At 44.7% G+C, this 21,188-nt stretch overlaps 1 protein-coding gene across 1 annotated transcript in view; it reads right to left on the bottom strand.

Annotated features, from left to right (window-relative positions):
- Positions 1-5,841: 5,841 nt before the first annotated feature.
- Positions 5,842-21,188, bottom strand: part of PTPRT (protein tyrosine phosphatase receptor type T) — a 419,404-nt gene continuing 404,057 nt past the window's right edge. Inside the window, exons 29-35 of the mRNA XM_054391936.1 lie at positions 20,147-20,296; positions 17,139-17,312; positions 13,032-13,163; positions 9,463-9,588; positions 7,655-7,818; positions 6,581-6,716; positions 5,842-5,895 (exon numbers count right to left, since the gene is read on the bottom strand). Coding sequence (XP_054247911.1) covers positions 5,842-5,895; positions 6,581-6,716; positions 7,655-7,818; positions 9,463-9,588; positions 13,032-13,163; positions 17,139-17,312; positions 20,147-20,296 — 936 coding nt within the window. The remainder of the gene's footprint in view (positions 5,896-6,580; positions 6,717-7,654; positions 7,819-9,462; positions 9,589-13,031; positions 13,164-17,138; positions 17,313-20,146; positions 20,297-21,188) is intronic.

The raw sequence follows: 21,188 nt of genomic DNA, 5'->3' as shown, positions 1-21,188 counted from the left end.
TACCTTTCCCAAGCCTATGAACAGATAATACAGGACAGATTTTCCTAGGGGGTCCTGGCCAGAACTGCAGAAGGTGGCTTTGCTTGGATGAAAGGAGAGCTGTAGGTATTTTTGGGAAGCAGGAAAGAGCCCTTGCCTTTCACTTGTGTATTTGTGTATGTCTGGCTATGCTGAGACTGCAATCTAAATAAACAGGAATGCAGGAGGGGGAACAGAATCCTTATCACTCACTTCTGTCTCCCCAGCTTTAATTAGCTGACTCCTTCTATTTCTACTACTGGAAACATCTGTGCAGGGAATTTCTCTCAAGCATTTCACAGCTCTACTGAATTTTTGACCCAGAGGTGGTGCTAGTGCTGAGTAACTCTTGCCACATGCCCCCCCTTCATTTTTCTAACAGGCTGGGATTGACTGGAGTTTGCACATTGAGACAGATGAGAGAATCTCAAATGAAAATACAGCAGGCTCACACCAAGGTCTTGAGATGTCCCTTGCACTGACTGGAGCTATCATAAAAACTAATGGAGTGATTGTTCAAATTTATTACAGGACAAGGAAGTTTTCTGAGTGGAACATTGCCACTGCATCACATGTGCAGGACCATCAGGCCTGTGCAGAGCTCTGGGAGGACATGTTAAGAATTCTGTGAGTGTGACAGAGAGAGGCACCTCGGGTTTGAAGATTCCTCTCTCAAGCAAACCTCTTATCTTCGTCCCTCAGGATTTATTCCCTCTGTTACAGTCTGATTGCTCTGTCTCCACAGAGTGGAATGGGGCATTACTTGGGTTTTATGATCTTGTCAGGAACTCAGAAGAGTAAGAAAGATTTAAAAGCAGCTGTGCAAGAATGAGACAGAACAAGGTGCAAGTTTCCTACCTGTTTCAGGGCTCCATTTTATCTGCCTTCTCCAATAATATTGGGTTTCTTCTCCTTTCCTCTTCCAGCTGGCAGTTGGTGTAACTGCCACTCTTCCTTCTCTGACCCATCAAGAGCAGTGACCAGCAATCCCTGGCTTGAGATTCCCAAGTGAAACCTCACAAACTACTTCTAAAAGGCCTGTTAAAAAGCAAACAAAAACCATCTGCAGGTTTAAATCCACCACTGTGGAGTCTACATTGCCACTGGACCGTTTTGGGGGCAGGGATTTTACAGATCTAGAATAAAAACTTGGAAATTTCTGATCTACAAATATGTGCTGCTCTAAGCAAAAGCTTTGGGATCCCCTCCTCTGCCCCACAGTGTTACATGGACCAGACTGATTAGGGGTGAGAGGCATTTCCCTTTGGGAGTTACCCAGATGTGTGTGTGGAGGTGTGCAGGGGCTGAGCAGGAGAGATGGGGGACAGCAACTGTGCTTGGATTTGGAGGTAGAGTCCACTAAAATGGCAGTTTTTCAATGCATGGAAAAACCTTTCCCTGCTAACTGCCTGTGGCCTTAAAATGGACATTTCCCACTCACAAAAATGGCTAAAAGGTGAATAAATTAAGAGGGACCCATCAAAGCATGGCAAAAGCAGACTTAATTCTGTGTAATCTTGCTGAAGGATTTTAAATTACAAATTGATAGGCCCCCTACTAGCCAGAGTCCAGAGAATTCCCTGATCAAAGAATACCAATTAGCTCAATCTGCAGACAGAAATAAACCCACCAAATTCTCATTTGCTTGCTTGCTGCCAGAGGTCCTGATTCAGTTACCTTCACATGTGCACTGCACTCCCTTGCATGGTCTCATTTCTTTATGTTAATAAACAAGTACCTCAAGTCTATTTACAGGAGATCAAACACCTGTTTCCTTACAGGCAATCTGAAGAAGCTAAAAAAAAAAAAAAAACCACAAGAGCCAGCATAGCACACAGCTGCTGCAAAGATCTTCAGTATAAATAAATCTTAAACCCACAAAGCACCACCGAGCACAAAACTTCAAGACTTTTAAGTCCTACTGTACCTTTCAGAGGTTTTGGTCTATCTCTTTCCTTCAGACAATTGAGGGTCTTCCTTCTCCAGCAGCCAGCCTAGATAGCTCTGGAATTCATAGCTTCAGTTACCTCCCTTAATAATTTAAGATGTTAATCACCCCTGCATGAGATAGTCACCACTGAACCACCCATCTTTATCTATTTCCAGTCCCCTCTACTTGAGATTAAACTTTAGACCAATGCAATGCTACCAAGAAGCAGTGCTCCCTCACCCTTGAAGGAGGTCTCGATGGGAATACATTTATCTCTATTAAGACCATTCAAATATTGTCAATATCCTATTTTTCCAGCCTAAAATTCCTTGAGGAATTCACCTTTTCTGCTGTACGTTATCACTTTCCATCCACAGCAGGGGATGCTTTTGTAGGAAAGCTCCACCTGACTATTAATCCTTTCAGGAGTGAGAACACTTCCTTTATCTCATCTCATAATTTCTCTCTTTCCCAGAGAAAACCAACCCATCACCCATAATCTCACCTCAAACACATTACCTGTCTCGCTCTAGGCCATTCTCTAGGGTTCAAACAACCTCAAGGTAAAAGGATTATTTACAGGGAGCTTCTCTTCCCTCTCCACACAATTCCTCCCCTTGTTAGCTCACGTTCAGTGGATATTCACTGTGCTGCCAGAACAACAGAAAGATCCCTGAGCCAGCACAGGCTGGAGCTGGGTCTGTCTTCCAAAAGCAGTGTGACTGAATGACGATAAACCACTTTGGCAGCGTAATCTGGGGTGTTTGCTGAGCAACTTTCCACATGGATGGCAGGCTGGACACTAGAAGGCTGAGACAGATGGTTAGGTTGCCACATAAGATGTGACTAACAGCTGGGCTGTGGTAACCAACATCTCCACTAAACTTGTTCCTTGCAGACTCAAGGTAAAATTTGGCTGCGGTATCTCCCCCTGCAGTTTATGCCTCTTGGCTTTTGCAGGGGGCTAATAGCACGTGGTGAGTTGCTATGGGTCAGCTGATCCTTTCACAGCCCTTTTCACACCATAAAACACATTCAAATCTGCCTCAAGACCTTGCACAGCTTCCCTGCAAGTGCTAGTCTGCTCTACTCATCCGACTACTCCTTCTCTCCATGCACACATCCCTCCTATGGGCATACTTATAGCTTTTTAATCCACTTTCCTTCATGATAGTTAAGCCTCAAATTCCCTCCCACACTTCACCTCTCAGTCATATTGTCATTCCTTTTACCTCTCCATTCCCTTCACCCTGGCTGTCACCCTCAGTGCCTACACTACTCTTCCAGGAACTCATGAGGTGGACCTACCACTCAGCTGGTTTCTATCTGAAATTAACAGAATGCTAAAATCTAATTAACATGTCCATACTATCCACAGGGAGTGATTCCCTCTGGCTTCCTGGCATTAGTGAAGCCACCAACACTTTGCTCATTTGTAGTTTCTTCCTACCTGGGCAGCTATTGACCAATCCCTCTTCTTTGCTAATGGCTCCCAACTCCTGTCCTACACTGTTACAGCAAGCCACCTGTAATCAAAACATTAATATTATGCCTTCTTTCTCATTTTTACCTCATAGTTTTGCTTCATCTTCTGTTTAATTTTTTTTTTTCTGTAGAATTGTTTGTGTTGCTTAGTGGTAAAAGGAAAAAAAAAAAAACCAACCAACCAAACAACTACACCCAGCAGTTTGTTTCATGAGACACCAGACATCTAGCTACAGCTCCAACAGGAACTGGAAGTGATTCTGTGATTTCTTGCAGACAGCAGAAAGGACCTGTGAGGGGATTCTCATGATAGTTTTTGGCACACTGGCTACATCAGAGGCAACGTGGTTCCAGCTCATTCACTTGGAACAAGCCAAGAATCCAAAGGTCCTCTGAAAGGATATGAACAGGCTGTCCAGCACCCTATGAAGCCCTTTCTCTGCTTAGCAGGAAGAGGATTATTGCTGTTCCAAGCATCCTTCCTTAGACTGCTGCAGGTCCTGGTAGAGATGACAACTGCTTGGTTAGATACTGGCATGTGTTGAGTTGAGCATTGCTTTTATCAGATTTAATTTTCATCCTTCATTGTCAAGCAAAGGTATGACTTGGAAGAAGAATGACCATGAAGCAGAGATGAGCAAAACATTTGAACTCTGGGATGCTCTGGGCCAGCCATTGACATGACAGAGCTCCCAGCAGAGTCTCTGAGTATTTACCTGAGGGTGGAGAACTACAGGGTGGTAAGAAATTGGAGTTCCCTTAAACTCTTACCTTCAGACTATCTTTTAGCATGTCTGTATTTGAAGAAACCTGTATCTCCCAGGATCTAATTTTGCACACAGAACAACCTCATACCCCTGCACCCTCAAGACAAATAAAAGGCTAAACTGAAATACTGAATATTGTAAGGCCTTGTTCACTCAATTATTATTTTTTTCTCTGAGATTACCCTGCAGACCTTAATGATTAACTACTTAAACATACTCTTCCAGAAAAGCAATTTCTTAGCTGCTAAGAAGTCAGAGTGAGATCCAGGGCCGTGGCAAAACACATCTGGGTGTTTGTTTCCAAGCAGGAGAGTGGCACAGGCATTTCTGCAGAACAGAACAAAAGCTGTTTTGCTTAAGAAGGAAATTTGCTGTGCTGGTCTAACACTTCTCTTACCAAGTGTCAGAGTAGGTTTCTGTATATGTACATCACCTTTCCTACAGCTTGGATGGGTTGATTTTGAAGCTTGTAGGGCCTGAAAAACCAAATGAATCACTCAGCTACATCTGACTGAACAACGGTTTGGAAATAGCGAGGAGATGTTGACCAAATCCCATTTCAAGATCACCTTCAGTTTTTAAGCTCTTGAGCAGGGACCTTCTTTGTTCTCTGTTTGCACAGTGCCTAGTTCAGCAGGGTCCTGTCATGACTAGGGGTCCTAAGCTCTACAGCAATACAAATAATAAAGAGAAAGTAATACCACATAGTATATGATCGCTAGTACCTACTTCATACCCTGTTCTTCAAAGACACACTGCACCCAGCAAACACTTGAAACGTATGGTAACAAAGTTACCAAAAGTTGCAAGACAAATGCAATTTCTTTGATGCAAATATTTAACCTTAAGGTTCAAGTGGCTGGGAAACTCTTTAATGGTGTTTTCCTCACCAGCACCGAAACAAATGCAGACCGGAGAGATGTGAGCAGTTCACGCACAGCCTTGGGAGTCTGGCCAGACATGGGGGGAAGCCAAGGCAGTGAATCCATGAACTGCTTTTCACCTCCACCATCTATTTTCATGCCAAAAGGGACTACACAAGGGAAGAGAATTCCAGTGGTTTTCTTCTTTTTTGTGTGTGTGTGTTGACCTTTTCATTTGGTAAAACAAGTAAAAGGAAGCAGATAAGGTAGACGAACTGTAATGAAACTTTTCACACATCCCCTATGGCTATCTCATTTTCCCCAAATGACTGCTGCATGAAATTAAAAAATTAAAGACTGGGATTTGAGAACAGAGTTATAAATTAAAAAGGAGGCATTTAAAAGAGAATTTCCCAAGGGTTTCATTCCTTCCCCGCTCTGCAGCAAGGAGAGCAAAAATACAATCCAAGAGAGGAGAGAAGAAGTCAGAGGGGATTAGAAAGTCCAGTCCCAGTCTTTCAGCCTGTCTGCCACGTTGCTAATGTTTACAGGAGGTTATTTAAGAAGCAGTAGATGTTCAGATAGAAAGCAGGCAGCAGCAAACACAGGCGGCGCCTCCTCCGTCCAGCGAGGTCTGTGCAGTCCCAGTCTCTTGCTCTGGGAAGGAGAGGTTTCCCTTCCCACACCCGTCACTGCCTTCCAGTGTGGGAGAAGGGAGAAGTGTCTGCCAGAGATTGGGGCCTGGCATTTTGGAGGCTCCCTTCCCTCCTCCGCTGGGCTAAAAGGAGCTCAAGTATTCCAGTGCAACCTCGTATACAAATTTATACTGTTCCTGGAAGAGAGAGCAGAAACCAGTGCCGTTAGGATATGGGCAGAGACTCCAGAGCCTTGTACTACAAGCTGCCAAAAACGCCTCCTCCCTCTTCCTCATAGCCAGGCAAACAAGACCTGCATTTCTCTGTGGTCCTGACCAGCAGACAGTTTTGTCAGTGGAGGAGAAAACACCCCAAGTGACAGCACGTGATGGACTACTCATTATTTACTCCAAGTCCTCAGTGCACACGTGGCTCCTGAGGTGAGGATCCAGTCTGATCCATGATGATAGTTGAATTAGGACAGTTTAATCTCTTCAGCTGCAGGGAGCAAAGCCAGGGGGTTGGGCTGTTCTCCCTTCCTGTCTTCAAGGCATGTCACAGTATTAAGCATCAGGCTGGAAACACGCACAGGAGGAAAAATCCCACCCCTTTCCCCACAACCACTTGGGGTTTAACCTCCTAGAGGCAGGTGGGCATGGGAGACAGTGTCCATCACCCTGCTTCTGTCCCCATTGCTCAAGGAGAGAAGCAATGGGACTGGAGAATTCATGCCCCATGCTAAAACGGGACTAACTTCCATTCTGAGGGCTTCACATTATAATTCATTTTGACTCACACTGGGCCAAGCCATGACATTGTATTGCCTCTCCTGAAGCTCCCCTTTGTTTGCTGAGTGGGGTAAATGAAGGGACAGAGCCTTACCAGTGACTCCACCATGTTGGACTTGTTATTCCGTAACGTTTTCACTATGTGGAACACATCAATGATATTTTGCTGTTGAATCATTTCACACACGCTGCAGATGGCACAGAAGGTGCCACTGCGTCCCCCACCATTCCTGGGTACAGAAGAAAGAGACAACAGCTTTTGACTTTGGCTGAGGGATGGGAGAGCCCTGCTTGCACCTCCCACACCACACACACCCTAAGGAAGCTCTGTAGTGTAAGGGACTGCCCTATGAAGAAAGGCTGAGAGACTTGGGGTTGTTCAGCCTGGAGAAGGCTCCAGGGACACCTTCCAGTGGCCTTTCAGTGCTTAGTGGGGCCTAAGCTGGGGACAAACTTTTTAGCAGGGCCTGTTGGGACAGGATGAGGGGTGACAGTGTGAAACTAAAAGGAGATTTAAACTAGAGAGAAGAAAGAAATTTTTTACAATGAGGGTGGTGAGACTGGCCCATGTGGTAAATGCCCCATCCCTAGAACCATTCCAGGTCAGGCTGTTTGGAGCTCTGAGCAGACTGCTCTAGTTGCAGATGTCCCTGCTGCCAGCAGAAGGATTGGGCTGGATGGCCTTTAAAGGTCCATTCCAACCCAAAACATTCTATGGCTGATTAAAGACTTTCAAGGGCTTCTGAAAGTGAAGACCTGCAGGATAGGAGACAGGATGGAAAGGCGAAGCTGATCCCTGACAGTGACAGACAGGAAAGCCCCAGGGACTGCAGTGCTCTCCTCACTGCCCTGGGGCTGACAGCAGCTCTGTGGTCAGAGCTGGACATGTGGCAGTGCTGCTCTGGTTGTGCCTGGGATCCAGTCAGGACACCTGCCTACAGAACCAACAGCAACAGAGCTTTCTCAGCTTTCCCAGCTGCTCCTCTGTGCAATCAGCAAAACCTCTGGGCCAGGATGCTCTAACGTAGCACAATGCTCAACTTACAAATGCAATTTAACTTCATTTTCCCCAGCTGAAGCCTGGCAAACCACCAAATTTCCATATCCATAATCAGTGTTCTTCAGACAGCACTTTTTGAGGTTGCAGACACGTTGCAGTCCTACTTACAGGCAGTGGACCACAGTCCGTCCGTCTCTCCCATCGTACTGCTCCTGCCACTTCTCCAACCTTCTGACCACCTTCAGGAGGGAGCGTTTGGAAGGAGGAGTGTCCCTGTATGCTGGCCAGCCGATGTACTGCAGGTGCTGAACTATGCGATACCCGTCCTGAGGCTGCAACAGAGGGAGTCCCCAGGAGCCCCAGTGGGACAGGGCAGGCAGCAGAGAGGGGGAAAAGCAGGGGACACCGGCTACAAGGCATCTCCCCTTGGGATCTGACAGGACACCAGCTGCAAGGCATCCACCCTTGGGATCTGACAGGACACTGGCTACAAGGCATCCACCCTTGGGATCTGACAGGAACAGGATCTGACAGGACACTGGCTACAAGGCATCTACCCTTGGGATCTGACAGGAACAGGATCTGACAGGACACTGGCTACAAGGCATCCACCCTTGGGATCTGACTGGAACAGGATCTGACAGGACACTGGCTACAAGGCATCTACCCTTGGGATCTGACACCTGTATCAGATGTCCAAGGATCTACCCTTGGACATCTGATACAGTGGGGAAACTTTGGGCAGTCAGGATAATAATGCTGACCTTAGATATTAGAGAGTCAGGCAAAAATGACTACAGAGGCTCCTGTGGTTTGTTTTCAGGAAAGTCTCATCAAACTATACAAACAGATGAAACGTGCCTTTCCTGGATACCTGTACTGAAGATTAGTAGTGCCTAAGAAATTAAGGCAAAGAAGCCCCTCAAAAAAAAAAAAAAAAAAAGTAAAGAAAAATCTGGGGTCTGTGGCAGGGAAAGATCCTCAGGAAGAGTTTAGCAGCAGCCATTGGTGTTGAGCATAGATGAGTATGGAAAGCTGTGAGTCCTCACCACCCACCCTGCCAGCTAGGCATCAATGAGACAGCTTCAGCCTGAGTCTGAGAGCCTTGTTAGCTGCAGGACTTCAGGGCTGTCCTTGTTCAAAGGCAGCTGGCCTGGGATACAGGAAGGTGAAGCTCTATCTGATCTATTGATTTGTGTGGGTTGACTCTTCAGTGTTGTGACTGAATTGCTGCGCAGGCTCTGAGCACGCAATCAGAGGCTGATGTGTTAAACAGCATGGAAATGTAATTTGTGGAGCCTGTTTCCATTTCTGATTAGAAAAAAAAATAATGAAAAAGGAGCAAAAAGAAGAGACATAATCAATCTGGGAAACAACTAATGAGAGAAAAATCTGCTACAAAACCCCTTTCCTGCAGCCCTGGAGCTGCATTGCCAGGGTCCAGCATGGAGATAAACTTTTTTCTATCATTTCAGCTCCTGGGGCTGAGGGACACAGACAAAGAGCTGCTTACAGAAACAGCAGTTGCTTATTTATATACAAAAAATAGTGGCAATTGGGAATCCCAGTCCAGCCAGTAAATGTTGCATCTGTCTTCAGAGACACCAAGAAGTAGCTGACAGATGGAGAGCTGCTGACACTACCCCAGTTTATTTCCTGTGATACTGATGGGTTTATATTGGCTACTAAGTGATTAATTGTTCTCAAATATACACAGAAAAATGCTTTCCATTTAAACACAGATTTTCAGCTCGTATCATCCACTTTCTGCTTTCAGCCAAGAGTCTTTTACCAATATACTCTGATGCAATTAAATGTTAATTAAAGGAAGCAGCCACTGAATTTTGCAGGGAAATTTTGTTCCTAGGTGACAGATTCAGCATCTCTAAATCACAAGGCTTGGTTCTGGCTCTTTCCTTGTGCCAAAATCTATTTTGGAGGACAAATATGGGAATCTGGTACTTCATTGATCTTACCCTGGCCATGTTGCAGATCCGGAATATCCGGTTGATGATATCTTCATCGATGTCTGCTGAAACAAACTCCACTTGAATTGGGCCATAGCAGCAGGAGGTCTTCTCTGGCCAGTACTGCATGCAGAGCTGGAGAAAACACCAAAAGGAACAGCAAGCACCTTAACTATTAACAAGGAGACATGTTCAGTCTTCTTTCACATTTATAACCAGCTCAAACCCCATGACTAGTCCTGTATTACACATCTTTGGTCAGAGAGAACCTCCTAGCTGAATCAGAGTGGTTTATATCATGACAAGGAAGAAAGAATCAGACATATATTTTAGAAGCTTGTTTTCTTTCCCCCTCCCATTTTGTTTTTAATATGAACACAGTTTGTAACTGATTTAGTCCTGCAGGCTAAAGGTGCAGAAAAGGTGGCTGACATGAAGCTCCTGTAGGGGTATAGACTTAAAATCAAAGCTGAAAAATTACAGAATCCCAGAATCCCAGCAAGGTGGGGGTCAGAAAGGACCTCTGGGGACCATCTAGTCCAAAATCCCTGCTAAAACAGGGCACCCACAGCAGCTTGCCCAGGATCACAATGTCTGGACTGGTTTGGAATCTCTCCAAAGAAGGAGACTCCACAACCCCTCTGAGCAGCCTGCTCCACCAACCTCACACCAAAGAAGTTTTTCATCATATTTAAATGAAACCTCCTGGGTTCCAGTGTGCCCATTGCCCATCATCCTGTCACTGTACACCACTGAAAAGGGTCTGGTCCCACCCTTTCGCCCCCCACCCTTTAGCTCTTGCTGAGCATTGCTCAGATCCCCTCTGGGGCTGCTCTTCTCCAGGCTCAACAGCCCCAGAGCTCTCAGCCTTTCCTCTTCACAGTGATGCTCCAGGCCCCTCAGCACCTTTGTAGCCTCTGCTGGACTCTCTCCAGTAGTTCCCTCTCTCTCTTGAACTGGGGAGCCCAGAACTGACCCCAGTACCATAGATGTGGTCTCACTAGGGCAGAGTAGAGAGGAAGGAGAATCTCCTTCGACCTGCTTGGGCACTCTTAATGCACCTAAAGACATCATTGCTCTTTTCAGCCACAAGAGCACATCGCTGTAGGTGTGTCTGTAAGTAAATTAAATAGGAACCAGAGTGGTTTGTTGTTAATGAGGCAACAGTACATACACCAAGAAAAATAACTGCAATCCAAGCTAAGGGAAATTTATTTATTTTTTTGTAAGATGCAATTTTTAGCTTTCTGACTCTACCAGTGAGCAGGGGAGGGAGAATGAGTTTGCTCTGAGAGCAACTCTGATTTCAGGGTGAACCACAACCAAATCTCTGAAGTATGTGAAGCAGCTTGAAGCCTTTTTTTCCTATGCTGATATTACTAAAAGTACAAAAAAAAAAAAATCCCCATGAATTACAATCTGAGTATTTCAAATCCCTCTGGAAACAGAACATGGTGGGAAAATATTTAACATGAGATCTCATTAGCAGTTTCTGCTGAGATTGTATTTCTTTCTGGTTTTTTTTTTTCTTCCTATTTTCCAGTGTAATGTTCTAGAAGTTTTGGGACCCCCAGATGCTCATTTGAACTTGATCTCAAGCTTTTCAAGGTCAGTCAGTGCCAGTAATAATGTCAAGTGTGTGCATGCCACTGCATTAATTCTGCATTCCTGTTATTCCTTTGATCCTATGGGATTGAAATTGGGTGGGACATTCACTCGATCTCATGCATCTTTGCCCTTGTTGGTTTTTCAAGATTAAGCAAGCCAGCCAAGACCACAGAAGCAACTCCTGCTTTGAAGGTTGCCTTTACTCTTCAGTCAGACTTTCATGCAGCCTACAGATCTCCTCTCAAAGCACCTGCCCAATAGGCAAGGAGATCTGAGCAGAGCAGGTGCTTCAGAAACAACCTCATGGTGCATTAGAAAGAAGATGAAACCTTTCCTCAGCCTTGAGAACCTGCTTTTCATGAAGCAGGCCTGTCAACAGCCATCTAGCCAACCCCATACATATAAACATTGGCCCCTGGATTCCATGCAAGATGCAGAACCAGGGAATCAGACAGGAGGCAGCAACTGCACAGAGTTCCTCGTGCAGTGGTGGGGCTCTGTGAGTCACTCAGAGAGGTGACTTCTGGGCAGAGATCTTACTGTGTCTGGGACTCCAGTCCCAAAGTGTTCACCCTGAAGGGAGATCCCCTCAATGAACATCTCAACTGCCATCAAAAAAAAGGAGACCAATAACCTCACTGCCTTTGAGAGAGGTAAGATGGTGAAGACAGAGTCGAGACAAATGAAAAATTAATCTGTGAAGTACCAACTACTTGAGGGCTGCTGTCCTCTTGTTCAGCAAGTGCTGTAATGGGTGAATTAGCCATGCCAAATGTACTCTTGACACAAATTGCATGATTAGGCCTTTTGGAAAGCTCTTATCTTCTGCCACTCAGCAGCAAGGTGGCTGCAAATGCTGCTACAGGGGGACTGCAGTAGCTCCTCCTCAACAAGATCAATTCCTGAAAATTGTGGTGTGGTTAGTAGCCAAGAAAAGAACTCACAGGTGACATTGGAAAGGGAAAAAAAAAAACCAAACACAGAGCATAATGTGCTCCTCCAGAAGCTGTGCCAACCACACTTCTCAGTATTACAGAACTGTACTGGAAATCTCAGGAAAAAGATCTTCTGAGTGATTTCATCATCTCTCTTGGTTTAATTCTGCTGGAGATGCCCACAGGCAAGCATGAAGCACAGTGGGGCTGGGGGAACGTTTTTCTGAACCAACAACAGACAAAAATGAGAAGGAAGAAAGTGGTTTTAGGAGGAAGATTTAGGCCCATGAATCTTCACATCATAGAATCACAAAATCACAGAATGCATTGGGTGGGAAGAGAACTTCAAAAGTCATCTTGTCCAATTCCCCTGCAGTAAGCAGGGACATATCCAACTAGACCAGGTTGCTCAGGGCCCATACAGATTTGGTCTTCAATATCTCCAGGAATGGTACCTCCACTTGCTCCAGTATTTTACCACCCTGGTTGTGAAGAACTTTCTCCTTATCTACCTTGCTCAGGTTTAAAAACACAATGTGTTTAAATCTCTGGTTCCCAGTGATGGGATGAGGGTCAATGGGCACAAACTGGATCACCAGAAGTTCTGCCTCCACATGAGGAAAATCTTCACTGGTGTGTGGATGCTGGAGCCCTACAGCAGCCTGCCCAGAGAGGCTGTGGTGTCTCCTTCTGTGGAGGCTTTCAAAACCCTGTTGGACACATTCCTGTGCAGTCTGCCCTAGGTAAACCTGATTTGGAAGGGGCACTGGACTAGATAAGCTCCAGAGATCTCTTCCAACCCCTACCATTCTGTGGTTTCCCTATTAATTGCAGTAACAATTAGCTGCCTTCGAAGGAGCCAAGCACACACATTTACTATGCCCCCAAATTAATCTGTTACTTTCAATTTCCCCTTCATTTATTTATTATGGTGGGAAGATAGGGGTAAAAGGGAATGGTAGGGGAAACACTCTTAAAACCAAACCTGGATCTGAGAAGAAAGTTACAGGACAGAACTGGTGAGCAGTCACTTACCTGTGCTGCATCCATCTCGTTCAGCATCACCACAGAGGAGCAGTTATAATCAAACACCAGCCTCCAGAAGTCTGCTATGGTGTTGGGCAAAGGGTGCTGGGTTACAATAAAGGCAGCAGGTTGCTTGTGGCTCTAACAAAAGAATAAGATTAAGTTTAAAAAAAAAAAAAAATTCAATCAACTTTTATTCAAAGGAATATTATACCCAGGAGGCTGTGGCCAGGCAATCTGAGCCATTTAACCAGATTATCCAAATCACATATCCTTCTCCTTGTTATCACTCTGCAATGAATGAATGCCTCATAATGGGATTCTTTTGCTCCCAATGAAGACATTTCATTAAAGAAGTGTCACAAGAGCAGAGATTACCCAAATCAATTATTTATATTTTGAGACTCAGCAAATAATACTAAGTCTACTATTACTACTGCTACCACTACTACTATCAGTAATATTAAAAATTGGAAGGAAAACAGCTGGAAGCAAATGATCTCCCTTCTTTGTCTGCAATGGGCTGGAGGATCTACAGTAGGGATTAGCACCCCCCCTGCCCCCACTCTTGTTCCCTGGTGATGTAGCACAACAGAGGTGGCACAGCTGAATGCCAACTATCCATTAGGAGCTTGTTGGGCAATGTTCAGAGCCTGCAACATTGGCGTTTAATTTCTGGTGTTATTCTTTCACCTCAGCAAAGCCTTCTGACCTCAATCTCCCTAACTGTGAAGGGGAAGTGGGGGGGCAGGAACTGTGCTCCTGACCTATGTGGGGCTCTGCTGATGAATATTTGCCATGCACTTGGAGATGAAAGGGTAGAAGGTCCAAACTTTTATCTCTTGCCTGCCATGGCAGGCAATGCTTGGATGAGCCTACAGACTACACAGTCCTGCATGTCTGTGAAGCAGACTTGAATTGAAAGGCACAATTCCCCAGACTATAAGACATAAAGATTTTGGATTTAAAGAACTAAATAAAATCCCAAAGTATTATCCAGGTCAGTTGTGGGGGCTTTGATTTTCCTCCTCTCTATCAGCTGAGGGTGGAAGTGCTGAGCAGACCATGCTGGGAAGGGAGGAGATGCTGGGCACACTCTGAACCAGCTTGCAGGGGATGCTGGGCACATTCTGAACCAGCTTCCAGAGGAGTTGTGCCATGCCTCCAAGTGTGCACACGTGAGAAGGGTGTTGGAAAGGAGGAAAGGAAGAAGAAGGAAAAGGAAGTGATTTCTTGGGAAAAGGTCAGTCTGGAATGGATTTTCTCCTTTCTCCTTGTATTTCAAGCAAAGAGCTTTAGGGTCGAAAGCTGTGCTGTTGAAGGCCAACAGAAGTAACAGAGTGGTAAATAAAACAGAGGCTCTTACCAAGAGTTAAGAACATGGAAATACCTCTGCTGTATTTCTTCATTGGGCACCCACACAGCAGATTGCAGAACTAGCTAAATGCTGGGCTGAAGATAAGATGTGTTTGTGGGTTTTGCCATTAGGAGAAAAAAAACCCTGTCCCACCTGTTTTCTCTGCTACAGGTGAGGAACCAGTCTCAATGTCCTATTTCAAAGAGAAGGTGACACACAGATGTTAACTACTTAAGTGAGAGGACAGAAGACATGAAGAAGACAGGTCAGGAGTCTTGCAATCAGCTGCAGGACGATTCCTCCCCTCTGTGGGCAATAGCAGCCCTTTGGCTCTATTCCCAAAAGTTAATTCAAGGCAAAGGAGGTAGATTTTTCCATGATCTGCAGTTAATAGACATGAGAGTCTCCAGCACAGTTTTAGCCAGGAACCCAGGCTGAATGAGATGTCCTTGATGGTGCCAGAGCCCTGTCCCAGGCTGCCCAGAGCGGTTGTGGAGTCTCCTCTGGAGAGATTCCAAATCTGCCTGGACATTGTGATCCTGGGCAGCTGGCTGTGGGTGACCCTGCTTTAGCAGGGGGCCTGGGGGGGTTGGAACTAGATGATCCTTGTGGTCCCTTCCAACCCTGACTGATTCTATGATTCTATGAAGAGATGATCCCCAAAGGTCCCTTCCAGCCATGTTGGGACTCTGAGGGAAGTTTCGAAGCCTGTGTTCTAAGGTTAGTTTTGATAAACACAGCCCAGAGCACCCTGTTGAATCCAACATGGGATGGGTGATCTCTTGTAAGAGTCCATGCCTGGTAGTAGACTGAAGAAATTAAACTACTAAAAGACAAAGACTTTTCAAGAATGCCTAGGAAAATATGGGATTTTGACTGTTTCCCTCTCTCTGATTTACTTCCAAAAGCTGTTGATTCCTCTATGGAATGGCAAGAAGAGAGCAGGAGAACTTCATAGTGGTTGAATCTCAATGACAGGTGAAAAAATTCCTTTGTACAAAAATTGAAATTAGGAGGAATTTTGTGGGGAAGGATACAAGTATTAGCCAAGTGACTTGAGGTAATGAGGGCTGAGATGTGCAAACACATTTCCAGTCCCTAAGAAATCAGAGAAGGACTGATTGTGCTTCTGCAGATTTGCCAAAGCACAGAAGACATGTTAAAGGAAAAAAAAAACCTCAAAACTAAAACCCCCCAACTATTTCCTTAGGCATATTTGCAATGAAAACATCACCACTGTTCTGAAAAAGATCTAAATATTAATTCTGTGACCATCTGAATTAACCTCTTAAATGCAGTTCCCCACAGACTGAAAGAACAGAAAAGAGAAAGACCAACCCCAACATCACTAGGGAAAAGATGAGGACATTTCACACATACTCCAACTGCAGTAATTAGTGGCTTTAAAGACATTCCTGTCCAAAGGCAGTAAAATATCACAGCAAAAAAGAAACCATCAACATAATTCACCCTATACAAATGATCTGTGCTGGGAGATTCTAGCTTATAAGCAAAGCAGGGGAGAATGCCTTCAAGACAGATTCAAATCATCTGAACTCATGTCCTTCAGCCTTGAAGTACTTTGCACATCTGATCCCTGTACTCCCCATATTATTAACTGCTGAAGTTCAAATAAATCATTCATTCCACACAGCAAACTATTCTTTCCAAAGAGCTGAGCTGGCAGCTTCTGGCAAACATTTCTCTTCCAACTTATACAGCAACTGATGTATGGGAAGACTCTTCCCACCACTTCTCTGTTCACCTGCTCTGCTACAGTACAAGCTGCCAGAGTGGAGGTTTAGGATGGATATTACGAAATACTTCCTCAGTGGAAGGGTTGTCAAATATTGGAATGGTCTGTCCAGGGCAGTGGTGGAGTCATCATCCCTGGGGGTGTGTAAGCAGCATGTGGACCTGGTCCTTAGGGGTGTGGTTTCATGTTGACAGTGCTGGATCAAAGGTTGGACTGGGTGATCTTAAAAGTCTCATCCAGCCAAAGATATACATATATATATATATATACAGAGAGAGAGAGAGACAGAGATAGAGATAGAGACAGAAGATGATAGAGATTATAGAGATGATAGAGATGATAGAGACAGAGTTAGAGATGAGATAGAGTTAGAGATAGAGTTAGACATGAGATGGAGATGGAGATGGAGATGGAGATGGAGATGGAGATGGAGATAGAGATGGAGATAGAGATGGAGATAGAGATGGAGATAGAGATAGAGATGATAGAGATAGAGATGATAGAGATAGAGATGATAGAGATAGAGATGATAGAGATAGAGATGATAGAGATAGAGATGATAGAGATAGAGATGATAGAGATAGAGATGATAGAGATAGAGATGATAGAGATAGAGATGATAGAGATAGAGATGATAGAGATAGAGATGATAGAGATAGAGATGATAGAGATAGAGATGATAGAGATAGAGATGATAGAGATAGAGATGATAGAGATAGATAGAGACAGAGATATTATGTGACTTTGTGATGCATTCTATCTCATGAACTTGTCAAAAGTTTTCCACCAGTGTGAGGCAGAATGGCAAGGGCAGTGTGTTAACCACAGCCTAGGTACTTCTCTGTGCCTTTACCCAGTCTGGAGGTGCCAACCCCAGAAACTGCAGGCAAAAAAAAAAAAACAAACATATTTGCTTTGGATCCCCCTCTCCCAGGAAAGTACCCTGAGAATGAATCAACTGCAGGTGGGCTAGGATCAGTGGGGACCGGGCAGCACTGCTTACATCCATGAGTGCAGCATTGATGTAGTTACTTGACTCTCCATCCACAGAGATGAGGAAGGGCAGGCAGCGGTCCAGGGGCAGCACGTCCATGCAGCGGTTCTTGTCGTGGTTCCTGGGCAGCAGGCCGATGCTGCAGTCCTCCGGCCGCACGCGCGGCGTCACGATGTTGAGCGTCTGGAAGAAAGAGAGAAGCAGGCTGCCTCTGGAGTGACTTCCAAGAAGGATGCCATCTGCTCAAGATGCTTACTAAACTAGCAGGTCCCTAGGATTGCAGAGGATGCAAAGGCAGCGCTGAGGAGCTGGTTGCTGTTACAGTATGTTGCGTTTTACACACAGTCCCAAAACAGCAAGCTGCAGCAAAAACTGAGGACACTACACACTTCCAGCTCTGAAAGCCTGTAGCAGCTAGATAAGGTTTCTGTTCTTTCCTAGAGGTCAGAAACAGCTGACACAGGTTCAAGTGGCAGCTTTGACCTGGTCACAGAGCGAACCCTCCTTGTGTTTCTATCATCCCTAGGGTGGAAGACTTCATCCTTCTCCCTCTTCAGATGGATCCTGTGCAGAAGTACCCTGAGTACTGACCCAGCTCACCCAGCAGGTCAGACTGGGTTAAAATTTTCTGGTGATTCCTCAGTCCAACCCAACCACTGATTTATCTTAACAATGCATATAAAAACCTAAGAGAAGATGTTGTTTGTGTGTTTGTTTGGGTTTCTTAACAGGAAAGTCTGTTTATTTCATGCGTTATTTCGACTGCTACTTTCCTTTCAGAGTGACACACAGGATGCCTCACTTACACAGTCACACCTTATCTCTGGGGTCTTGCTGTCAGTCTTTTACTGTTATCTGCCTTTCCCATAGCTTGACAAACTGTATTTCTTTAAATTTGATTTCCTTGTGTGTCATCTGCTGTGGAAGCCTCCTGCCAAACCAGTCCAAGCCGGTCAGCAGGGATCAAAACCAGCAAAGCAAAGTGAACACAACACTGACACTTAAGTGGTGGTAGATGAGTGGCTATCCAATGTCACTTTGCTGTCACTTCTTCTGTGTTCTCTGTGAACTCCTCATCAGAGGAAGAAAAAACATTTAGAGGCCAAAATGACTTGACTTCTGTCACAGAGAGGTTATGAATGGAGGAAAGAGGAGTGTCAAACAATTCAAGATAATAGGATGTGTCAAAGGATAACACAGCTGTCCTAAATGATGCCAGGTTCCACGTTAAAGCCCTTTTGTCTCAAGATAGAAAGCAGGTAGGTAGTGTGGCTGGGGAAGCAACATGGAATCTCAGATCTCTGAGAGTGCAGATAATTAGGCAAGTGAATATTTTATGCCCCTTCTCTCTCTCTCCCTTGGTTTTGTACTTATTCAGATTACAAATAGTCTTCAGAACAAGCTTTTCCATGTTCAGACACAATGGAGTGCATCAGAAACACATCCAGCCTTACCAGAGGGCCAGTGGGACCTAAATAATACAAACTGCACCACCAGATCTATAGTTAGATCAACTGGTTCACAAGGATTGTAGCAACAGATACCATCTTTTGCATTAAATCCAGACAATTAGGGCTGAAGAATGCTCTGAGCCAAAATCCTGTAAAAATAGGTTCTACAACTAGACAGGGAATGAACTTCTTATGTAAAGCACACTGGAGCATTTTCCTCCCAGAGGAGTTGCCAGTCCCTGGCAGCTCAAAAGAACAAGCAGAGAGGCGACAAATCTCGTCTTGTATCCTGACAAAATAAGCCCAGTAAGTGGAGGGTTTTTTTTTAATAGCATAACAGCATTTGACGAAGTTAGGCTTTGGCTCCTTCATGCCAAGCATCCAGAACCAGAAACACTTGTGCAGATCTGATATCACCTGATAAAAGCAGAGCTTTCTTTAATTGAGCTGTCATCAGTTGGGACCCACGTTCTTTATCTCACTGCACCAACCCTGATGAATCCCTGCAAGATTTCTGATAAAAAACACACATTCTCCCTCTGCACTGAGGGAAGGAAAGAGGCATCTGCCTCAGACTGGGGCTCCCAAAAGGCATTCTCTTGCTGCAGAAGATACTCTGCTGGGAAAAGGGCTGAGAATTTCCTATAATTAAAGGAATCTTCATTGTTATACTGCTGGCTAAGAAGAACAGCATCACAGCAAACAGCAGAGGTCTCTTTCTCTATCCCATCAAACTCACCTTGTTCCAGATTTCCCAAAATATGATCTTTTTTTTTTTTCCTAGACACTGGTGTTGGCTGAAAATCCTAAAGGGATTTACAAATACATGGGGAATAAAACTAGAAAGCTTAGCTCAGTGCTCTGCAGAGTGAGTTCTCCACTGTGCCACAGATACAACCACACCAGGTTCATCACTCCTGTCCCAAGCCCATTTATTCAGGTGGGACAAGCCATGGAGACACAGGAAGGTGGAAAGGTCCCCATTTCCTGCTTGCCCCAGACAAACTGTGGTAAGCCAGCACCTGGGAGTTTTATTATGTATTATTTCAGTTCTCATCACCAGGCACCTGGCAAAATATGCTATGAACTGAGGGGTTCTGCTCACTGAAAACTGGCAACCACAAAGTCAATGCTTACTGAGCTCCCTTTCTCCTTTGTATGGAAGGACATCAACAAGTTGATTGTCAAGGCTGGGAAGCAGCACATGAGCCAATGAGAACGGATAATAAGGGACCTTGAGGCATAAATGTTTCTGCATAAATTACACAGGAAAATGAACAACACAGGATATTTGCTGGAATGAGAAGTACAACATTATGTATGAAAATTAGTACCCTTGCTCTACAGAAGTGATGGGGAATTTTTTTTTCCTTGCTGAAGGCTGAGTTTATGCTCAAAACCAAATCTCTGCCTGATCCAGTAGTAAAACAACAAAAATCAGCTGAAATCAGACTTTGGCTCAGTGTCCCCCTTCTCTGCTCTGCTGGAATCGTAAAATAACACACAAAAAGTGATTAAAAACACCTTCAGCACACTAACTGTAATGGCTAAGACTTAGAAAATTACCTGAAACTCATCTTTTATCTGGCTGGAATTGGTCTGTGGATCTAGCCTGCTGATGTTGTAATATATGGATCTGAACTCACAAACTGGAATGGCCGTGTTGCCACAGAGACATGCCTCCAAAATGGCATCATGGACAAACACATACTGCTCCTGCAGAGGGAAGGGAATAAAGGATTATAATCATATCTTCAATACAGATCATGAAATACCACACTTATTCTTTTCTTTTCTTTCTTCTTAAGTCAGGCCTGATATGCATATTTGGCTCTGTTTCATGTGGAGACAAATTACACAGGGTGCTATGTGACAGCTTTGTGAGCATATTTCATCCATCATTGCCTTCAAGGTCTCACATATTCATTTCCAATTTACAAGTAAAATGGGAACTCACCACTCAGGAACACCAGGACAAGATGTGGGTTTGCTGAGGAGAAGATCAGGGTCTAAAGTTTTTCTGTTCACAGTCACAAGGCAATGATCAGGAATGGATTGTGCTTTGGACCAGTTATACCACCAGACAAACACCTGTACTAAAGGCTCTGCTCCATCTGGCTCTTAAAACCCCTGGACTTAGTTTTTTGGGTAAAGCTTCTTCCTCTGAACTAAATATGAGAAGTCCAACAAAGTTAAAAGCCCTTCTCTGTTCCAGGCTATTGTCCAGACCCTCAGGAGGAGAAGGCATTGAAGCACACACCTGAAATTTTTGCAGTAGGATAGTAGTTCCACAGGAGTTTGTGTAGCTGCTACACAACCACACTACATGACTGAGCAGCTTGCTTCACCAGCATCCAGAGCCTGAATTAAGGATGTTTCATTTGTTTAGCTCACAACTGATATAAAACAGGCACTACTGGAGTCTGCAGCACACCTATGAATGAGTCATGAGACGACTCAGGAGCTAGCTTTTCTCTACCTGGTGAATAAAATTAATCAGCAGTGCTAAGACCTAAGCTTCAAGGTTTGCCCTCCTGTCTTGGGAGGCCCTGAGCAGTTGCCAGTAAATGATTCAACACACATCTGGTCATGTTTAGCCACTGAAAGT

The sequence above is a fragment of the Indicator indicator genome, chromosome 24 (genome assembly GCF_027791375.1).
Source record: "Indicator indicator isolate 239-I01 chromosome 24, UM_Iind_1.1, whole genome shotgun sequence".
Taxonomy (NCBI): Eukaryota; Metazoa; Chordata; class Aves; order Piciformes; family Indicatoridae; genus Indicator; species Indicator indicator.
The sequence above is the reverse complement of the archived record's forward strand: the minus strand, read 5'-3'. Positions and strand labels throughout refer to the sequence as shown.